General features: G+C 55.7%; 5 protein-coding genes across 5 annotated transcripts; 3 read left to right on the top strand and 2 right to left on the bottom strand.

The window, feature by feature from the left end:
• Nucleotides 1–1,792: 1,792 nt before the first annotated feature.
• Nucleotides 1,793–3,672, top strand: MYCTH_2307265 (uncharacterized protein). Its single transcript, XM_003664389.1, has 2 exons — nt 1,793–3,325; nt 3,399–3,672. The coding sequence occupies exons 1-2, from the start codon at nt 1,920–1,922 to the stop codon at nt 3,400–3,402; spliced, it is 1,410 nt and encodes a 469-aa protein (XP_003664437.1). The 5' UTR covers nt 1,793–1,919; the 3' UTR covers nt 3,403–3,672.
• Nucleotides 3,598–6,811, bottom strand: MYCTH_2307261 (uncharacterized protein). The gene is made up of 3 exons (XM_003664388.1): nt 6,323–6,811; nt 3,813–6,263; nt 3,598–3,736 (listed from the first exon to the last, which is right to left on the bottom strand). The coding sequence occupies exons 1-2, from the start codon at nt 6,713–6,715 to the stop codon at nt 3,942–3,944; spliced, it is 2,715 nt and encodes a 904-aa protein (XP_003664436.1). The 5' UTR covers nt 6,716–6,811; the 3' UTR covers nt 3,598–3,736; nt 3,813–3,941.
• A 5,346-nt stretch (nt 6,812–12,157) lies between these two features.
• MYCTH_2307257 (uncharacterized protein) lies at nt 12,158–17,186 on the top strand. Its single transcript, XM_003664387.1, has 4 exons — nt 12,158–12,963; nt 13,030–16,047; nt 16,135–16,858; nt 16,941–17,186. Exons 1-4 carry the CDS (start codon nt 12,240–12,242, stop codon nt 17,041–17,043), a joined length of 4,569 nt encoding a protein of 1,522 aa, XP_003664435.1. The 5' UTR covers nt 12,158–12,239; the 3' UTR covers nt 17,044–17,186.
• Nucleotides 17,187–17,781: 595 nt separating this feature from the next.
• MYCTH_2315657 (uncharacterized protein) lies at nt 17,782–19,412 on the bottom strand. Its single transcript, XM_003664386.1, has 3 exons — nt 19,165–19,412; nt 19,010–19,089; nt 17,782–18,952 (listed from the first exon to the last, which is right to left on the bottom strand). The coding sequence occupies exons 1-3, from the start codon at nt 19,189–19,191 to the stop codon at nt 18,259–18,261; spliced, it is 801 nt and encodes a 266-aa protein (XP_003664434.1). The 5' UTR covers nt 19,192–19,412; the 3' UTR covers nt 17,782–18,258.
• A 239-nt stretch (nt 19,413–19,651) lies between these two features.
• MYCTH_2094326 (uncharacterized protein) lies at nt 19,652–21,646 on the top strand. The gene is made up of 4 exons (XM_003664385.1): nt 19,652–19,739; nt 19,906–19,977; nt 20,052–20,238; nt 20,315–21,646. The coding sequence occupies exons 1-4, from the start codon at nt 19,707–19,709 to the stop codon at nt 21,559–21,561; spliced, it is 1,539 nt and encodes a 512-aa protein (XP_003664433.1). The 5' UTR covers nt 19,652–19,706; the 3' UTR covers nt 21,562–21,646.
• Nucleotides 21,647–22,094: the final 448 nt, after the last annotated feature.

Below are 22,094 nucleotides of genomic sequence, written 5' to 3'. Positions count from 1 at the left end.
ACCCCTCCTCGAGAGGGGTGGCTTGTCAACCCGGGCCCTGGGCTGCTACTGGTATGGTGCGAAGTAGTGTCCTGCACACACAGATCGCGCAAATCCGGAAAGGGACATCACCAATTCGGAGCAAATTTGTGGAACGACCCAAGCCGGACTAAGAAGGCTGGTCAGGCAGGTACCACGCGACGGTGACAACGCGGCCGGGGTCATGGACGAAGAAGCCTCCTATCGTGGCAAGGATCCGGGGAAGCAGGAGCTCAAAAGATTAAAGCCAAGCTCCCCCACGCGATTTCGCTCCGAGCGATGCAAAACGCTTGCGGTCAGCAGCTTTTGCCTGGCTATGGTTGGCCCATCCAATGTTGACGTTTTGACCTCTGTCGTAGAACTTCCTCCAGCCGGCAGCCGGATGCCACGTTAGTAGTCCCGAATGAGCAATCATTTCTAGATGGAAGCGCGGAGACGCCATGGAAGTAATTGGAGAAATTCGTTTGCCGGCGCTCGCGGATGACGATCCGAAGTCTTGATTGGAAGGATATAGCCGACGTCGTGGGAAAGAGATGAGCAGCTCTATAGATGCTGGGGCCCGTCATATATTAGGCGGAGCGGCACGGAAGGAAATGTGCGAGCTGTGGTTGGGGATCAGCAATGAGATCCGGAAGAGGGCCGTTCGATGAAATGGACTTGACGGTGCCTCCTTTAGCCTAAACCTGACGACTCGCGGACCTGGCTGAGCCAAGAAACGTTAAAGCTTTGCTTTGGAGAGCTGCAAGGGGCAGCCGAGCGCCGGCATTTGAGGGCTGCCATCTGCGATTCTTCCACGACGTTCGTGCTTGCAGTACTTCATCATCCGGAAGTTAGGCACGACGCCTCTTTTGCAAATACTTTGGTGTGTTGGAGGGAGAGAGCAATGGTCAAGAGACGACATCTACTGGGCCGCGAAAGTGATGAGCAGTAACAAGAAGATGAGGGGAATCGGTCTAGAATAAATATCAAATGGCAGTCAAGATCGATTCCCTGAAGTATATCAGCCGTCACAGACCTCTCGGATGTAGCAGAGCGCTGTGAAGATGCGGGCACGGCGGCCTGGAGCTTGGCAGTTGTCATTCCAAGGGGTGTTGCTTTAAGGCAGAACAAATATATATATAACGGACAGATAAAGCTCATTAGCGTCAAACGACACGAATGAAACGAGACCAAAAAAAGAAAAGAGAAGAATGCAGAAGCCGGGGGATAGTCGTAACTCGTAATGGGAGCTATCCGAGCTTGCAATGAGAATGGAGTGTTGATTGATCAATGTGTTGAAGGCAAAAAGGTTGCCTGGAGTCGGTCGGGTGGGTTGGTGCTCAGTGAACACACAGCCTCCCTAAGGTACCTTCCTTACAAGCGACCCGTGTCAACTTAACGAATTTGCGCACCCGCATGGCACGAGAGCACGGTCCAAATTCAAGCTTCTCGAAAAAGTACGGAGCCACCTTATTCGAAAATGAAAAGCCCACTTGCCTGCAGATCGCAGGGATGGCGATCTCGGGTCTAGCCTCTCGCAAGTCCCTGGCCATGGCTTGGGTATATCTCTGCAACACGGGGGCCGTCCTGCTGAACCCCAACTTGTTATCGTCCATCACCTGCTTCCGCTCGCTGACAAAGCCCACGGGCAGGAACAACGCGGCCTGTGCCGAACCCTGGGGCAATCATGCCCCCCTATTCGCGCGGAACTCGGTGACGGAGTTACGAGTAATCGGCCGCGCGCCCCGCTTCAAAATGCATCCCGAAAGGTCGCAGAACCCCGCTGCGCGAGAAGAGGCCATCGGCAGGGCTGATGATGCATTCGACACACCTCACCAGCCGGTTCCTGCCTCTTCACTCACAGTCATCTTCTGCAAGGCGAAGCAGCGACAGCGCCGAACGCCAAACCATCACCGTCCACCATGGCCGATGACGCCACCCGCCGCCCGCCGCTCCACGCGGTGCTGCCACCCCTCGTCTTGGGGACGGCGACCTTCAACACCCAATATGTCGCCGACCCGCATTCCATGCCCTACCGCGACATTGTCGCCCGCGCCGTCTCCCTCGGCGTCAACGCCTTCGACACCAGCCCTTACTACGGCCCGTCCGAAATCCTCCTCGGCGATGCCCTCGATGCCCTGATGCACCCGGCCCCGGCCCCGGCCCCCGCCTCGACCCCGGCTGCCTCCGCCTCCTCCGCGTCCTCGGGCGCCGACCGAGCCGGCCGGGCCGTTCCGCTCCCCCGCTCCAGCTTCTTCCTCGTCACCAAGGCCGGCCGCATCGCCTCCACCGAGTTCGACTACTCGCCCTCGTGGGTGCGCTACTCGGTCCTGCGCAGCCTGCAGCGCCTGCGCACCTCGTACCTCGACCTGGTCTACATGCACGACGTCGAGTTCGTCTCCCCGCCCGAGGTGCTCGCCGCCGTCCGCGAGCTGCGCCGCCTGCGCGACGAGGAGGGCGTCGTGCGCTACGTCGGCATCAGCGGGTTCCCCGTCCCGGTCCTGTGCAGCCTGGTCGAGATGATACTCCGCGAGACCGGGGAGCCCCTGGACGCCGTGCTGAGCTACGGAAACTTCACCGTGCAGAACCGCACGCTCGGCCTGCCGTGGGTGGATGGTGGGGCGGCCGGGGAGGAGGCCGGGGCGGATGGCTCTTCGCCGCTCGCGAGGTTCAAAAAGGCCGGCGTCGACGTGGTCTTGAATGCCAGCATACTGGGTATGGGCTTGCTGACGAGTCGGGGCCTGCCTGAGGCCCCGCCCGCGGCTGACGAGGATGGCGATAACGCGCCGGGCACAAAGGTTTCCCTCGTGACCCACTGGCATCCCTCGCCGCCGGAATTGCGTGCGGCGTGCAAGAGGCTTGCCGACGTCTCCGCCGCGGCGGGCGAGCGCCTCGAGTCCGTCGCAATCCGCTGGTCGATGGCCGAGTGGGCGCGTGTTGCGGCAACCGCAGGCCTGGGGGTGGATGTCGCGACCCCGGGCGTGGGTCCCCGCAGGATTGGCGTGACCGTCTGCGGTGTGACGACAATCGCGGAACTGGAAGAGACAGTGACCGAGTGGCGCGGCGTCCTTTCCAGCCTCGCCCATGCAACCTGTCGCGGCGATGAGCCGTATGGCTTAGCCCGCCAGGAGAAGGTCTTGAATTTGGTACGGAATGAGCTGTGGCCCGAGTTGAGATCGTGGTTGGATTATGTCTGGGATAGCCCGAAGCCTGGTTATGTGAACACAAGAGCGGAAGCCGACCGTGGAGTCGTTCCGGACGACGGCGTCGTGGCCGCATTCGAAAAGGCGAAGCAAAGCAGGCAAATTGCCCAACTCACGCAGACCAGGTAGTACCAATCACACAGGTGACGGGCTTAGAGGAGGAGGATAACACCATGCTAATCTTCTACCGTATACCAGCTAGTTATATGTTGCCCCGTTCCAACGTGTAACTAAAAACCAGGGAACCGGGCTGCCAGGCGCCCCAAGGCCCTGCCTCGGCAGCTATACCACGATCTTTGCTTTCATTCTTGCGCCATCTCGCCTGATTGCTCCTTTGGAGATACCACCACTGTGTAGAAAGAGGAATGTTTGAGTTAGCCTCGAAAACGAAGCGCAGAAGAGGAGATAAACAAATGGAGATATGGATACTTTGACAGGGGTGGGGGGGTTGGATTGAGAAAACAGAAAAAAGAAAACCGAGACTCCGCCCAGCCTAGGCCCGCTGAGTCTTGCCACAACATCTCGATACAATCCCGCTGCTTGCCCAGTCAGTTAGAAACAAGCCACTGTGGCTACAACATTCGTGTCCTCATCGCTAGATGTTCGTCTTACCATGAACCATACACCCATAGACTGGTACCCCGCCGATGCTTCCACCGACGCAGGTGAGAGAAAAACATCTTGCCACCCAGGCGTTCCTCACTGGTGGCTTCTCCCCTGGTCTGTCGGAATGAGAACGAATCACGCCGTCACCCCATCCCCATTATAGAGACCGTCGATGCCGCTACTGGGTGCCGTCGCCCGAGGCTCATGCTCCATGGTAGTCTCGCAACCAAGCTGCTTTGACTCTTCATCAGCACCGGCGGCAGTGGGCGTGTCGGGTGTAATAGTGACCGTAGGCGGAAATAATGCGTCGGGGGCTCTAGGAGTGTTCTTCTGGACATCTGGTATGTCCTCTTCCAAATCTTTATAAGCACTGCTCGCCGCCGCCCCTGCCGGCGGCGTCAGGCGGCTACCCGGGACATCAGCCGGTGGTGTTACGTTCACACCATCGCCATCCCCGTCGCCTTTTTGCGGTCCCATCTCCCCGGACTCCCCTGCCTTTTTCTCGGCTTCAGTGAGGCGAAGACGTCTGCCGGCGTTTTCCCCTTCCAGACTAACACCAACCACCTCTGCCAGGCTCCTGAAGTTGAATATTGGCTCCGTGCTGGCGCTACGATCCCGATCTCGGTCCTGGTCACCATCTTCGCTAGCACCTGACCGGCTCCCTAGACTGACACCACTGCCGCGGGGATCCTGGAGATGGGAGGGCGAGGTAAAGCTGCCGTGCTGGCTGTCAAGTATGGATGAGGAGACAGAGGAGGCATTGCTCATTTGTCGAAGGTGCGACGGGCCTGCGGGGAGGTGCGGAACTGGGGGAGGACCTGAGGTGCCAGCCGCACCCGCTGGATCAGAAGTAGACGCAGGGGCGCTCTCGGTGTGCGCGGGGGCGCCGCGGTCGACGCCCTTTCCTTTATCCTTCTGGCCCGCTTCCGGAGACTCGCCTGTGACCATCGCATTGGCAACGCTGGCTTCAATCCGCAGATTACTGGCACCACTATTACCCCGCCTCCTTCCAAAACCAAGGCCAGGCAGACTGAGGGCACTGCCACTGGCCGATGTTTGACCACTGCCGGCGCCCTCATAAGGTCCGGCGTGCTTTGCAGCCGCCTTGGCCGCCTTGCGCTCCTCTTTTCCCCGCTTCTTCGCTTCTTTTCGCTCCTCCTTTTCTGCCTTCCGCTTGCGCTCCTCTTCGGCGGCAAGCGACAAGCGGACGGCCTCAGCTAGCATCAACTCCTCGAGGTCTTCAAGGCGACTGCGGCGGCTCCCGCCAGCACCACCGCCCGACCAGCCACGACTAGATCCCCGAGGGTTCTGATCAGGGCCATTCTGTGAAGGAGTTCCGGATCCACTATCCCCATTCTCGCCCTCTCCCTGGTTCGGGCCACTAGGCGACGCACCTGCAGACCCAGACCCCCCTGTGTTCCTCCGGCTGAATCGACTACGGAATGCCCGGTTCTCGGAGCCGCCTATAAGGAACGCCGCCGTGTGCAACGCAGTTGCAGCGGCAGCCCTCCTTGCTAGATGCGCCCGTGCCGCCTGCAGCTTTGATGCCCACTCCGGCCGAATCCGATCTGTTAGAACGACATTGGGGTCGTTGGCAGACACAGACTGGTTGCGTCGGCGGCCGGTCCCATTATTAGGGGATCCGCTGGCTGGTGACAGGGTAGCCGAATTTACCGAGCTGCTCGAAGACATGGCGGCGCTCGTGGTTCCCAACGCAGCCGGAGACATGCTGTATACCAAGCCGCGCCGGAAGGGAGGTGGATCGTATGTCACACCAAAGTCGGGTTGTGTGCAGTACGGACAGCACGCAGGCTCGGATACTAGGAGGCATGCACTTTCCTCAGGGTCGTGGTTGGGATCATTCTCGTTGTGTCCCTCCGGGAAGTGCGGGTCTGGCCGCTTGATCTGAACGAAGCATTCGCTGCATATAGGCTGGTTGCAGCAGCGGGTATGGTTCAGATAGGGCGGGTAAGCCAAGAAACAGATGGGGCACTCGATGGCGTTCTTGTATAGAAAGACTTCGATCGGCTGTCCGTTGACGAAAGGATCATGTGGGAGGTTGATCTCGCGGGGCATGATATCGGTACTGGATCCGTTACGAGAGTTTCCTCCACCGAGAACGGCGGCAATAGCTTTGCCGCGAGGCTTGAATGGGGAGCTTGCCCTTGGGGCGTGGCTGGAGACAGGTGATGACAGCGTAGAGGGCGGATTGGACGTGGCGTGGTCGGAGGCAGTTGACAGGGAGCGGTCGCCGATCGGTACAGTCAGGTTATCCGGATTCTGACTTGATTCGGGCGCATGAGTCGTTGGAAGTGGGCGCGGAATGAGGTCATCGGGGGGGGTTTGGTCGGCGGGAGGAATCGGTAGCCCTCGTGCGGCAGCAATGATTTGTGGCTCGGTCCATTGGTCATCGAAGTCGTTAAGCCCCCGCCAGAAGGGGGCCAGTTTGCGCTCGATCTGCAGCGGACAGCTGAGTACGGCACGGATCATGCAATGCTATGAGGGTAGCCACTAACCTGAAGTTGTCGGACGATCTGCTTGTTGAAGTCCTCTGGGCTCGAGTATGTTCCCATAGTGACCAAGTAGCCGCCATCGACGTGTTCTTCTCTCATGCTTCGCTCTCTCTCGGCGATTCTCGCTATGCGCTCCCTCTCCAGCCTTCGTGCTTCCCGCTCCTGCTTGGTCTCGCGGCGCTCATGCGGCGTTTCCGCCTGAGAGCTTGAACCTCCACCCGATGCCAGTCCTAAGAGCCCTCCCAAGTCGCCGCGACTAACCCGGTTCCTGCGGCTCGATGCTCTGTCGGATTGAAGAGAAGCACTCCCGGCGTCGCGAGCGCCGGCGGAGCCGGGGTGATGGATACGATTGCTACCATCCCCCGAGCGTGATTCTTTCGTGCTTGCATTTCCCATTGTTTCGATACCCCGCACCTGATCACCTCATTCGGGATTGTTGTCGGTCGGGGCGACTCAAAGAGAATGGCCGGCGACGAGGGTGGGTTTGCGAAAGTTGTTGATACGCGAAGAGGTGAAGCGACCGGCTCTGGTCCTCGAGAGGCCTTTGGTGACGTAAACTAGCCAGTTAAGGTGGGTTGAAGCGGGCGGGTCAACGAGGGGCTTGCACTGCGTTCCGAGAACAAAATGAAGCGAGAGCGGCGAGCGAGCGTGGGCACAGGTCGTTGATAGGTTGATAGGGTGGGTGTTCCTCATTTGTTCCCGGCTTCGCCGGTAAATCCTGCGAGCAAGAGAGCGTCCCGGTCCCCGAAGTGCTTCGTTGTTGGCAGTGTAGGAGAGGTACGTCCGTATATGGATAGGTAGTCGGTGCAAGGTATCCACGGGTCCCGGGCTCAGCCAGGGCGGTCGAGAAGGCGCGTTGTAGCAGCTTGGCAAGTGCAGTTCTGCAGCCGGGATACGACGAGTTGGCGCAATTCAGCGGGGTTCGATCCTCAGTTGGTGGCATGACACATCGTCACGCATGGCGGCGCCCAACGCTAAAGTACTTTACCTAAGATCCTGTGCTATCCTTTAGCGAGGTATTACGGGGCACGGATTGGCCGGTAAGCGCTTTGTATCGAAAAGTACCTTACTATTATACTTGCTGTCGTAAGCGGCAGATTCCTAAAGATACGGTACCAAAACCGAAGCTAAATCGACCGGAGAAGATCCGGTAACAAACGGGAAGTGATGACAACCTTACTTCCAGCCGAATACCTCCCAAGTACTACATGAAAAAATGCTAGAAACCGTCTTGAGGACGCCACGCAATACGCCCAATTGCTGACTCATCAGAGCACATACGGAGTATGCACGTGTGTACCTAAGGCACCTGGGGTACCTAGGTACAATACATACGTTGATGACGGAAATATGGAAAACGGCAGGCAGATTGAGGTAACTTACCGCTTCAAGCCCGCCAGCTTGTTAATCGAGGGCTGACCCCACCTTCTGGGTTTTAACACGTGCTGGATCTTTCGCCAAGAAGGAACGAGTCTATACAGAATACGAAGCAGTTCCGCACGGGCTGTTGATATTCTCATTGTTCTTTCGATCGTCCGCGGTTTAACACTGCTGTTTTCGCTCTCTTTCCTGTTTCTAGGTTTATGACCAAAACTCTCTGTTAGGTCTCTTTTTAAATTCAGTATCACTCCCTTATTTTACGTAGTACCTTTTGGCAACCCGAAAATGGCGATAATGTATTAATTACGTCCCTCCGCAACTCACACGAGTCCGTTCAATGATGAATCTCTTCCTTTTCTAGGCCCACTAATAAAGGCAATCTACCGCTAATTCACTCGGACTTTTTCTAGGACCCTGTATACACTCCGGCTAGGAGGCAGTAAATGTTCTGGATTGCGAAGCGTCTGTAGCCCTAGCCTTGAACGTCGGGCAGACAAGACAGTCGCTAGGATTGTCGGAGTCAAGGGCAAGCCGAAACATCTATCGAAGCGGATAATCGTAGGATTGTCGGTACCTGGAGAGCAACACACCAATACCGCTCGATGGGAACGGAAGTGTCACTGAATCTCCAGGGCGCGGTTCTACGTAGCAGTAGCCAACTGTCAAAATCACCTACTTTAAAGGTCATCGGCTGGTCATTTACAACCCTACTTAATCTTCGTAATCGAGCTGATCTAGTGTGATAGAGCTTAGTTGGTGGGAGGTAACAAGCTCGGCGAACCGGGCCTCAAGCCAGAGAGACTCATTGTGATCCATTGTGGGCCACAGGTGCTGGCGTCCCGCTCTTGGATATTTTGGCTGGCAGGCCGCAGGTAAAGGCATGCCATCATTGCCCAGGCACTCAAACTTGCTACCGATGTCGTAGGGCTCAGAACTTCGTGTTGGATTAGGGTTGCGGACGCCACCCTCACCGTAAATATATGACGAAGAAGAGGATAATTAAGCACAGGGGAAGAAGAAGAGGCGCACATCTGTAGAACCTCAGAAGTGACTGTCACAAGAACAAGAGCACAGCCCGTCTAAGGCATGTATAACTATATCCACTTGGCAAGAGCGAGGTACAAACCAGATTGCGTTAAGAAAACTGGCTCACTTGATGTTTACACTAAAGGCGGTGGACGAAACTCGTAACACACACTAGCGCAATCAAAACAAAACGGGAGCGCGGAATCCTTCTACGAGCTTCGAAGGAATGCTCTTACCTTAGTGTGACGCCAACGATTTCATCTAATTATTACTGTGAAGTAGAAGTCCCTGTTAGATACAGAATGCTATAGCCTAGCTATCTTGTTCGAACTATTAATAAATCCTGAAAATCGTAGTCCCTGGCCTTAAAAGCTTTGACCTTGAAATGTCGTTAAAAATAATTCAACAATCAAAAGTAGGTAGTGGTATCTAGGACTTAATTAGTGATTACCTTCCATTGAGGATATGCTTACCAGTATTACGGCTGGCGTTGTCTACTTGCCGTCCGGACCCCAGCGATCTAACAAGTGCAAAACTGAGACGTCGAGCCAATGTGTAATTGTATGATATAAATGCGCGGGGACAAACTTTTATGGTATGACTATCGTTTCTTTGAAACACCAAGTTGTGTGATTATTCTTGACCTTGAAGCATGGTAAGATTATATGCTTATACTTTCTTCACCTTTGCCGGTGGGGAAGAAGCAATAGGTCCGGAGCTCTAGAAGGCTGACGGCGAGTTCTGCGGTACCTCCTCCCGCGGCGAAGGATCCATTGGTTCGCTGCCCCGTAGACGTAGAGACAGATCGATAAATAATATCCGACATAAATGCATCAGACCTCGGAGTCGGCTCTGGACCATCAAGATGCCACCATGATACACTTTTGTGACAGGCTTCTCCTGTCCCCCTTAAGTACGTAATTACCCTACCTAAAGTGAAGCGACAAGCGGACGAATAACAAGCCTTTTCAGGCCGCAGACAGCGGCTTGGGATAGAAGCCTTAAATGGCAGCGACCTCGAGAATGCGTGGGAGTGAGGGGAAAGAAGTGTGAATAAATAAATTGTAGCATATAGTAGGACTTTAGATGCTCTTGGGTCGAAATAGGCGGACTTACACAACACTTTCCAATAACTCTAAGCCTATCTCGTTTGTAGCCTATAACTTTTGACGTACTGCAGATGATACAATCCTATTACGAAATTAGGGTCACTTATGATATACCATGTCGTGAGAAATTGTCATAAGATTGACAACTTCTGGCTGAAGTCTTATGCGGGATGCTGATACGCTCTATTTAATTACTCCTTGTACTGTTGAAATTACAGAGCGGCATTGCTCATGTCTGCCGTGGAGGCGAGGTTTCCTTCATGTCAGCCGTGGCCATGGCGTATCCCGTCAAGCACTCGCAGCGCAGATCGCCACAGACGGGAATGAAGGAGACCTAGCGAGTATGTCGCAAAGAATTACGGATACACGAGTAAGTGGCTGTCCCTGGGGTGATTGGCCAGGTAGCTTGTAAAGAAGCAGAATACAGGAAACCTTTGACTGAATACGGCATATATTCGGCGTCAAACTCTTGTAATACCCAGGGCTCTACGGAGTAGCATCTCGGGCTTCACCCGGCTGCGTCGGTAGGCGAATGTTTTGATTGGTCTTGTTTCGGACATCTTGGCTTTGAATTGATAGCATTTGATTGACAGAAGCTGACACTATGCGAATCATGGTGAGGAAAGTAATGGAGTCTGCGTTATCCCTTTTTTCCTCTTTTCCTTTTTTCTTTCGTATTCGTATCCGGTCCTCAAAACGCTTACAAGCTGCAACAGGGGAAAGAGGCCAATGGCCTTACCAACGAAGGTAGTGGTAGATCTTTTGATGATATACTGTGCAAATTAGGTTGTGAAACATAATTATGCACATGCCAGTAACCCTAAACAGTTGCTGTAATCTGTACTCCGTAGGTCTCTGGGCAGGAAGTGTGTAGTTCTGTCTGCAGCCATCGACAGCGCCATCTTCATCTTGTGCGGATGGCAAAACTGATCAAGGCAACAGGGATCGGCAACGTGGGGGACTGCCAACGGCCAAGGGAGGCGCGCGGCGGAGGAGACTTTCTGGAAGGGTTTTTGTACAGTACCACCCGGGCTGTCGGAGAGTTTCCAGAACCCGAGAGCCCATGCAGCGACCATGACGGAGCCCACATTCAAGGATAGCCGGGCTATCGGATGCAGTGACGACACATTCAGCCGCTTGGCGCTCTAACATTAATTCCTTTGACGCACCTATTGGATGACGAAGGTCCCGCCGAGAGCTGACGGGGCTTCTGAGGTCCAGTCGCACTTCGTCATTGTGAATCATGGCTACACTAGAGGATTTGGAAACTGCATGTAAGCCCGGAAGTCGGGTACACTCTGCCCAGGACTGGACGTGAAGAGCGTGCTCTGCTCGATAATTTACTCCAAGTACGGCGTTATCTAGCAAAGTTACTGTGTAGAGGATTGTATACGAATACGTGAATGTGTCTTAAGTAAGGGTGTTTATCTTCGGTTTCGCATTTTAGATCCCGGAAAAAAAGGGGCAAAACTGGGAGTCCACAACAAGTGAAAACTACACAGTACGGATTACATGTGCAGCAATACACTCATGTAGGAAGGTGGGCCTATCTCACTAGCTCATTTCGCAACCGCGCCGTTTTTGGGCCAAGCCCCACAAGGCGTTGATGACCTACCTTTACCTATCGACTGTCCTCAGCGTATGGACGTACACAGTAGTGTACACTACTTCGAAGTTCGAACCACGTGGAAGGATTGGCGATGATTCATTATTTTGGCACTCGGATTCTGTGCTTGGATTCTAAGGGCCACTCATAGAAGTTAAGCACAAAGGACGAGCATCGTGTAACCTATCGACTAAATACGAGAACACCACATAACAACCTTGAACTGCCTACGTAGTGTACTTCGCAGCGAGATTAGCGCAATGCTTTTGCCACTGAAGTCAAAATGTTATCCAGATCGGACTTCCAATCACCGGGGCCCCGAGAAATCAGTCCGCAGACCCACTTCTGCGGAGACCTCCAGGCTCGGGAACTTTTTAGGACCGGGTCGACATCGTTTGCGATGCCCCGAGGCAGTGCGAGATCCAGCAGGGTGCAGCTCCACTCGGGCCCTACGAAGACCCCGTCTCGCCCGTTTGGTTCAGCCTTCCGTTGGTATAACCAGGGCGGCACCCCCAAAAAAGGCGTTAGCTCGTCGCCGTCTGCTCTCTCGTTACGGTCGACCTTCTCCCATTCTCTTTCATGTCACTCCTTTCCCTTCCGACCCAGTTTCTATCCATCAAGTCCTGATAATTAATTAACCTCTTGGTTCCTCCAGAGTTTGAGGACCGCAAATCGCGTAAAGGAGCGATCCAGAGATTGGCTCGGGCGCGCAGCGGCCCCGCAGCGGCAGTTTCCGTCCGTCCCTGTTTCACACTCGACGTTGCGACGCGGTGGCGCGCCACCTCGCGGCAGCCACAAAATGTCCTTGACGGGGACTGGTTCCTTTGGGAACTATGATTTGACAGCCCGTACGACCGGGTCGCCGCTCGCCCGACAGACGACACGCGACCATGAGGAAGTCGAGGAAAAGGCCCGTGCCAACTCGGCGACGGCCATTGCCGACACGCATGCCTCACAGTCCGAAAAGGACGGGGGAGCGGGAGATGGGACCGACACTGCCGTCGAGGATGATGAGGACGCCATCGAGCAGGAGCGACGCCATAGCGTCGTGCAGGCTCTGGCAAGAAAGTACACGGCCCAATCACATGCGGACGTCAAGGGCGTCAACCCCTTCCATATCGCGTCCGATGACAAGGAGTCGCCATTGAATCCCAATGGTCCCAACTTCAGTGCCCGCGCTTGGGCCAAGGCCGTGGTGGACATGGTCACCGGTGAGGGCCACCAGTTCCGCACGACTGGCGTTGCCTTCCAGAACCTCAACGTCCACGGTTTCGGATCCCCAACAGATTTCCAAAAAGACGTTGTCAATGTGTGGCTCGAGGCGGTTGGCTTACTGCGCAGGATCACCGGCCACGGCAAGCGCCGGATCGACATCCTGCGCGGCTTCGATGGTCTGGTTCGGCAGGGAGAGATGTTGGTCGTTCTCGGTCCCCCGGGTTCGGGTTGCACTACCTTTTTGAAGACAATTGCGGGCGACTATAACGGCATCTACGTCGACGAGAATTCCTATTTCAACTATCAGGGTAAGTCGGAAGTCGCCATCTCTCCGAGGTCACGTCCCTGGGCTTAGCCTTCTGACGACGATATAGGCATGACGGCCAAGGAGATGCACACTCGACACCGTGGCGAGGCCATCTACACGGCCGAAGTCGACACCCACTTCCCGCAGCTGACCGTCGGTGACACGCTGACATTCGCCGCCCATGCCCGCGCCCCGCGTCAGCTGCCTCCTGGCGTTTCCAAGACTGCGTTCGCGAACCATCTGAGAGACGTGGTCATGGCCATGTTTGGCATCAGCCACACCATCAACACCCGCGTCGGCAACGAGTACATTCGCGGTGTCTCGGGTGGCGAGAGGAAGCGTGTCACGATCTCGGAGGCTGCTCTGTCCAACGCGCCATTGCAGTGCTGGGACAACAGCACCCGTGGCTTGGACAGCGCCAACGCTATCGAGTTCTGCAAGACCTTGAGGCTGGAAACCGAGCTGTTCCGCAGCACGGCGTGCGTTTCAATCTACCAGGCACCACAAAGCGCCTATGACCTATTCGATAAGGTGATAGTGCTGTACGAAGGCCGCCAGATCTTCTTCGGCAAAGCTAGCGAAGCCAAGCAGTACTTCATCAACCTGGGCTTCGAATGCCCCGCCCGCCAGACCACGCCTGACTTTTTGACGTCGATGACGAGCCCACAAGAGCGGATCGTCCGGCCCGGTTTCGAAGGAAAGGCTCCGCGCACACCTGACGAGTTCGCCGCCGCCTGGAAGAACAGTGCCGAATACCGGGCGCTGCAGGCCGAGATCGAGGAGTACAAGCAGCAACATCCCATCAATGGGCCGGACGCGGAGGCCTTCCGCGCGTCCCGGAGGGCGCAGCAGGCCAAGGCCCAGCGCCCCAAATCGCCCTTCACTCTCTCCTACACGCAGCAAATCCAACTCTGCCTGTGGCGCGGGTGGAGGCGGCTGATCGGCGATCCGAGCCTGAGTCTCGGAGCTCTGATTGGCAACTTCATCATGGCCCTGATTATCTCGAGTGTCTTCTACAACATGCAGCCGACTACTGACAGTTTCTACCAACGCGGCGCCTTGCTCTTCTTCGCCTGCCTCATGAACGCCTTCTCTAGCGCCCTGGAAATCCTGACCCTGTACGCCCAGCGGCCCATCGTCGAGAAACACGACAGGTATGCGCTGTATCACCCGTCCGCCGAAGCCGTCGCCTCCATGCTCTGCGACATGCCATACAAGGTTGCGAACACGATCGTGTTCAACATCACTCTGTATTTCATGACCAACCTGCGTCGTGAGCCGGGCGCCTTCTTCTTCTTCCTCTTCATCTCCTTCCTCACCGTCTTGACCATGTCCATGATGTTCCGGACCATTGCCAGCTCATCGAGGACGTTGTCTCAGGCCATGGTACCGGCCGCTATCATCATCCTCGCGCTCGTCATCTTCACCGGCTTCGTCATTCCTATCGACTACATGTTAGGCTGGTGCCGATGGATCAACTACATTGATCCTCTGGCATACGCGTTCGAGTCGCTCATGGTTAACGAGTTCCATAACCGAAACTTCAGCTGCGTTCAGTTCGTTCCGAGCCCTGCGGTCCCAGGATACCAAAACGCGGGACCGACGAACCGTGTTTGCTCTGCGATTGGGTCCGTCCCTGGCTCAGCATGGGTCAACGGCGATGATTACATCAACTCCGGGTTCCGATACTACCATGCGCACAAATGGCGTAACATTGGTATCATCTTCGCCTTCATGATCGGTTTCCTTGTTTGCTACATGGTTGCCGCCGAGAATGTCGCTGCCAAGAAGAGCAAGGGCGAAGTCCTGGTCTTCCGCCGTGGCCACAAGCCGGCATCGTTCAAGGAGAACAAGGGCGATGCCGAGTCCGGCGGCATCCCTGTGGCTGGCCCTGTTGGCAAGGCTGTCAGCGGCAATGTCTCCGATGGCCACTCGTCCGACAAGGAGGGCGGCACGCTCCAAAAGTCAACCAGCGTCTTCCACTGGAGCAATGTCTGCTACGAGGTCAAAGTTAAAGGAGAGACGCGTCAAATCCTGGACCACATCGACGGCTGGGTTAAGCCGGGCACCTTAACCGCTTTGATGGGTGTCTCGGGTGCCGGAAAGACAACCCTGCTCGACTGCTTGGCCGACAGAACCTCCATGGGAGTCATCACTGGCGAGATGCTTGTTGACGGCCGCCCCAGGGACGCTTCGTTTCAGCGCAAGACCGGTTATGTGCAACAACAGGATCTACATCTTCAGACGACAACGGTTCGCGAGGCTTTGAACTTCAGCGCCCTCCTCCGCCAGCCCGCTCACATTCCGCGTGCTGAGAAGCTTGCTTACGTTGACGAGGTCATCAAGCTCTTGGAAATGGAGGAATACGCCGATGCTGTCATTGGTGTTCCCGGCGAAGGTCTCAACGTGGAGCAGAGAAAGCGTCTTACCATTGGTGTCGAGTTGGCTGCCAAACCGCCCCTGCTACTGTTCGTCGACGAGCCGACTTCTGGTCTTGACAGCCAAACATCGTGGGCTATTCTGGACCTCCTCGAGAAATTGACTAAGAGCGGCCAAGCCATTCTCTGCACCATCCACCAGCCCTCTGCTATGCTTTTCCAGCGCTTCGATCGGCTTTTGTTCTTGGCCAAAGGCGGAAAAACGGTCTACTTTGGCGACATTGGAGAGAACTCTAAGACCATGATATCCTATTTCGAGCGCAATGGCGGCTTCCCTTGTCCCCCAGATGCCAACCCGGCTGAGTGGATGCTTGAGGTCATTGGCGCAGCCCCGGGAAGTTCGAGCAGCATTGATTGGCACCAGACCTGGCGCAGCAGCCCCGAGTATGCTGCTGTCCAGGCCGAGCTACAGCGCCTCAAGGCTGATGTGAAGGAGTCTAACCCGATCACCGACGACCCTGGAAGCTACCGCGAGTTTGCCGCCCCCTTTACTCAGCAGCTCTTCCTGGTCACACACCGTGTCTTTCAGCAATACTGGCGCACTCCGTCCTACATCTATTCCAAGGCTTCTTTATGTGTCCTGGTTGCACTCTTCATCGGGTTCGTTTTCTTCAGGGCGCCCAACACGATCCAAGGCCTGCAGAACCGTGAGTCGAATCCGCTCCGATATGCCCCTCCACCTCCCCCTTCTCCTTCTTGATCACGAACAGAACCTTCAACTGACAATCTTGCAGAGATGTTCGCCATTTTCAACATCCTGACTGTCTTTGGTCAGCTCGTTCAGCAGACCATGCCGCATTTCGTCATCCAGCGGTCCCTATACGAGGTTCGCGAGCGCCCGTCAAAGGTGTACGGCTGGAAGGTGTTCATGCTGTCTCAAATCATCGTGGAACTCCCGTGGAACACCTTGATGGGTGCGCTCATGTACTTCTGCTGGTACTACCCCGTCGGCCTCCAGGAGAATGCTGCGCAAGCCGGACAGACCACCGAACGTGGTGCACTCATGTTCCTCCTTCTCGTCTCCTTCCTGCTGTTCACATCTACGTTCACCGACTTCATCATCGCGGGCTTCGAAACGGCTGAAGCGGGAGGCAACTTCGCCAACCTCCTTTTCATGCTATGCCTGATCTTCTGCGGTGTTCTCGCCTCTCCCGATTCGATGCCTCGCTTCTGGATCTTTATGTACCGAGTCAGCCCCTTCAGCTACCTCGTGAGCGCAATGCTGTCGACAGCTGTGGCCAACACTGAGGTCCACTGCGCCGCCAACGAGTACCTGAAGTTTGAGCCGCTGAACGGCATGACGTGCGGCGAGTACATGAAGGATTGGATCAGCCAGTTTGGTGGCTACCTTCAGGATGAGTCGAACACCACGATGTGCTCTTATTGCACCATCCGAGATACCAACACGTACCTGGCCGGTGTGAGAGCGGACTATGGCGACAGGTGGCGCAACTTTGGGTAAGTGTTTTTCCCAATCTTTGGTCTCTTTCTGCCTCGATCCCGCCGCTTGGAGGATTCTGAATGCTAACATGACGTGCAGTATCATGTTTGCGTACATCATTTTCAATGTCTTTGCCGCCTTGGCCGTCTACTGGCTTGTCAGGGTTCCCAAGAAGAAGCTCGGGAAGAAGAAGAAGGACTAAGTCAACATGACTTGCCGTGGAAACTTGTGATGGTCAAGTTGTCGATTTTCTTGGTGCCGTATGTTCAACGTGCACAGCCATCTTTTCAGTTTTTTATTATCACGTTTGGGCAATGTCCCGCCTCCGCGGTGCTCTACGAACCGCACTTCTCTCTTCTCTTCTCCTTGTCAATACTTAATAGAATAGATCAGACGGTAGGCGATGGAGTGTTTGTCTGCATGTATTTAGTAGATCTTAGAATAGATACTTGCCCTTAAGGGAATAAGACCTGCAACAGGACCATGCATGGTGCTGCATGTGCTCGGGAACCCGGTGGTAACAACGTTCATTGACGAGAACCGAACGATCCGAACAAAGACTGTTTTCGACGAGGGAATCAAAGAGAGGGGCAGAAGGTCCCCCGGGGGGTTGGGAAGGAAGTCTAGGTTGCTCTGGTCTTCTCGTATGTCTCTTCAAAAGGGGGATGAAAGGGAAACGAATATCAAAGGTGGTCCATAATGTTCTATCACGGACATCAGTTTCCTGTGTGGCCAGGGTGCGATTCAATCCGCGGCTTTATTTTTTCCGCCGCGTTGTTCCGCCGTTCTTGGAATATGCCCCCGACTGATCATTGAAGAGGTTGTAGTTGTTGTTGGTCGAAGGTCCGTTGTGCTGTACAGCGGCGAGATCAGGGATTGAAGCAATGCACAAGTATTCCAGGTCAGCGCAACCATGCCAACCACATGAATCAAGATAGGTACGGAGTAGAGCTAGTGTTATTCACTTAAATCCAGTTCACACGCTGTCTACCTAATCACTTTTGGCCCTAAACTCGTCTGGAACCCAATGACGTCAACACACGAATGAATCATCACAACCGCTCGAAGCTGAGGGGATGAAGATACAAGCGCCAAGCGTCCGTTGCGGCCTAGACAGCGCTGTTCGGGGATGGTGTGGCTTCATCGACCTGTATGGTTCATTCTATTCCCGCTTAACCTGGCGATTCCATTGCTCTTCCCGCCCGAGATCACCGACATGCCCACCAAGCCGAAAGAAACCAGTCCCCGATGGCGAGCTAAGGCCTTCGAAGCTGAAACCCCAGCGCTCAGCTTCCCACCTTCGCTGTTTTGGTGTGTCGTCGAAATTCGATACCTCTCCGCTCACAGGCAGAAACGTGAGTTGCACAAGTCGTTCGCGTATTGCAAGAGCCACAAAACCACCCCTTAAACCCGGAATTCACAAGCCACCCTCCCCTAGGATTCGAGCAATTAGAACGTAAACAAAAATGACAGCACCAGCCAGTAGCAGCTTGTTGCGGAAGAGCCAGCCTTGCCCGGCATCTCTTTGCTGGATCACCGCATCCACCACTGCGTGGGCCTGATGCCCACTCTTTGCAGCAATGCCAAGTTGGGGACCGCATGTAGGCCCGCCGTTCTCGACAATCTTGTTGCCCGTCGCAGGGTCGATCTTGTTCTCTTGCATCCACTTCCAGTTCTCTTGGTCCAGCTCGGGCCACTCCGACCTGAACTTGGCGCCGCCGTCTCCGGCCTTGATATTGCCTTTGCCTGCGCCGTGCTCGGCCTTGAGGTGCGACCCGCCGCCCGTAGAGTTCCACCATCGTGAGCGAGCTGCATGATACTTGCGCTCCGCCTCGCTGGCTGATACCGAGCCGGTCGTCATCTCCTCCGACGTCATGAAAGACAGCAGGCCGATTAGGATAGTCGAAACCTCCCAAGCTGGGTTGAACGATCGAGGGTGGAAGTCGGAGATGGAGAGACATAGGCGGCTCGACGGCTGGAATCTACCCGAAGGTGTGTGCATTCGAATAGCCGGTGGCGCAAACGGATAATTTGGAGGGAATATGAGCGTGCCCCAGTACTGACCCCCATGATAGGGTGTGTTTTCGGGCCCGGTGAGGATATAGTGCCATCTAGAGGTCGCCCAGGTCAGTATAGGTTCAAACGATATGCTGGCGAGGGTCTCCTACTCCAGTATGTTTGACTCGGAGGGGTGCGCCGTGATGTATGGTGGTGGGTTCTCGGTGATGCTCTTGTATTCGCGCGTCAACTGTGGTTAACCAAATCGCATTAGCTTGTCTGTTCGACCGTGTGCGATATGGAGGCAGGCTATGGGGATGCATACGCGCTTCTGTGCCGCACGACTGGCCATGACTGAGATATCGCCGGGGCTCGAGGAGCAGCGCGGCCGGCTGACAAACGGTAAACGAGAGGACGAATGAAGGAAAGGGTCAGCCCGTCAGGATAATGAAACGTAAAAGAAAAGAATGGAGCAACTTCGCTGACGGTAGTCGGTGTCGGTGGCCGTAGATTTGAGGGACCCGCGACGGGTTAAATGGATTAACAAAGGGAATAGAAGAGGATGTGGAAGACTTTGTAGATAGAAGCAGGATGACGACGGCGGGTCTTGATGGTTCTTGGTGGCTCTGGAGTGCCGTCAGCTGAAGGCCAGGCCGGGACTGGCCTTCTGGGGTCTCCTGTTGGCCGTCGCGGTATCAGCCACATTGGCCTGAAATGTGGGGCCGCTTGCTCGCTAGCGCGGTCGCAACGGAATTGCCAAATGCCTAGGCCCATCATAGAGCTCCGGCTGTTGCAGGGAAGGGAAGCAGTCGCAAGCACACCCGACCTGCGATCGCAGCCGTTGTCAGCGCCGAGGAAAGCACCACAATGGCCTCATCTCTAGGCTTCGGCGGCAGCAATGTAAGCCCCAATCTCAGCCATAGCATCATCGCATTCAATGACGAGGAGCCCATTGCGGTCCATGTTCCTTCCAACGTTAACTATCCCAACGCTGGACCCACGCGCCTCAAGCTCCAGTTCCGGCTCCGGCTACAGCTCCAGTACACCCCAACTAACTTCCTCGCAGGCCGTCGACAAGGTCAATGCTACTACCACTCCGGGTACGGTAGCAACCCCTAATTCGGGGCCCACGAAGATGGTATACCTCCAGCTCGGTCGACCGGTCCATCATCGCTTCGCAGTTACGGCCGCTGACCCGACGCCCGTGAATAGCTCGACGAGCACATCTTGACCCCTGCGTCGATTAGCACGCTCGAAGTCCATGGCGCTACAAATACCAGACGAAGCTTGCTTGATCAAATCTTCAAGCCTGTGCTGGAGGACACTGCTGCTGCTGGGACTACCCTTGGCCAGGTCCTCGACCGCGTTGGGGCAGCCACCAAGAAGCTCGCTCGGTTCGGTAAGCCGCATTCCACCTTCGAAGAAAGTATTGCAGCCTATGATTCTCCGCTGTTGACATACTAGCTTCCCAAAAGACATCTTCAAGGAGGAAGGGTTCGGCGTTTTCCTGTCTGAAGCCGCCCCGCCCCAGTCAGCCCCGCCGACTGACCGGACCGATCTGGACATCTCAATTCGTGTGAAGGAGAAGTCACGACTGGTGTTCAGCGCAGGTACCGATTTTGGAAACGCTGAAGGCTCGGCCTACACCAACGCTGTGGTGCGCAATATCTTCGGGGGTGCTGAGACCCTCACCGTCAACGCGAGCACCGGCACGCGGACACGGTCCGCGTACAATGCCACGTTCTCGACGCCCATCAACGGCAACCCGGACCTTCGGCTCTCTGTTGAAGCACTGCGCTCGGCAACGCAAAAGCCTTGGGCATCGCACGAAGAGCACCTGACCGGAGCAAACCTCCGACTCGCCTGGTTGACGGAGAAGGGCGACACCCATGCCTTGGCATACTCGAGCGTTTGGAGGCAACTCACCGGCCTGGCACCCACGGCCTCGCCCACAGTTCGCGCCGACGCAGGTGACTCCCTCAAGAGCTCGCTGACGCACACCTTTACGCGCGATCGCCGCGACAACCCGATGCTGCCGCAGAGCGGATATCTCTTCCGCTCCGTTTCCGAGCTGGCGGGCTGGGGCCCTCTGAACGGCGATGTTTCCTTTGCCAAGACCGAGGTGGAGGCGTCGGGCGCGCTGCCCGTCGCGATCCCCGGCCTGGCAGGCAAGTCGGGTGTCTCCGTCGGAGGCGGTCTCCGCCTAGGCGTCTTATACCCGCTACCATTGGGCTACTCCCTCACTGGCGCGGCGCAGCCGAGCCGCATCAATGACCGTTTTCAGCTCGGGGGGCCGAATGATGTTCGCGGGTTTAAGATCGGCGGCCTCGGCCCGCACGACGGCGTTGATGCGGTTGGCGGAGACGTCTTTGCCGCCGGAAGCGTAAACGCGCTCCTGCCGCTGCCTCGCACGGGACCCGACTCGCCCCTGAGACTGCAGCTCTATGCGAATGCGGGGCGCTTGGTAGCGCTCAACAGCAAGGGCACGGATAAGGAGGGGAAGGAGGGACTGGCGATGGACTCGGCGGCCGTCTTCAAGGGAGTGAAGTCGGCCGTCGGCAAGCTCACCAACGGAATCCCGAGCTTGGCCGCCGGTGTCGGGCTGGTGTATGCCCACCCTGTTGCGCGATTCGAGCTGAACTTCAGCTTGCCTCTGGTGCTGCGAAGAGGCGAGGAGGGACGAAAAGGATTGCAGGTTGGTGTGGGTATCAGCTTCCTCTAAGAAATGACGAACCGAGCGGTCCAGCGGCATTTTATACTCGTACAGAAATGTACCATTATAGCAACTATCCCATTCCCTTCTTAAGCGGACGAACCTCAAGGCAGAGCTGTCCAACGCGGCGTAACAGCGCAAATCTCTTCAGAACGTTACGGCTTCTGCCCAGCTTTCCAACCACCTGGTTATCTGACGCTTGTGAGGGTTGACCTTTTAGCTTTTCAAGGCAAATAAATAACACTACGCACAGCATCCTGGTTCCTTTTGCCTTGGCCCCTGGGACAGCTCTTACCGACCAGCATTCGAGGCCGCCCTGCTTTATTATTTTTTTTGTTCCCCTCAAAGAGACTCTTTAATTACGTGCCTATTTTTCACGTCCTGTCTAAATATTTCTTACTCTGATTGTGTTCTGGCCGGGGATATCGACCTTTTTGATTATTCCCTGACGGCAACTATCTTGATCAGTTGCTCAACATGCGTTTTGGGGAAAGAAGCTCCCGAGAGAGCCTGGCGTTAGCTCTGCGACAATTACCGAGGAA

This window comes from Thermothelomyces thermophilus, chromosome 4 (assembly GCF_000226095.1).
Source record: "Thermothelomyces thermophilus ATCC 42464 chromosome 4, complete sequence".
Classification (NCBI taxonomy): Eukaryota; Fungi; Ascomycota; class Sordariomycetes; order Sordariales; family Chaetomiaceae; genus Thermothelomyces; species Thermothelomyces thermophilus.
The sequence above is the reverse complement of the archived record's forward strand: the minus strand, read 5'-3'. Positions and strand labels throughout refer to the sequence as shown.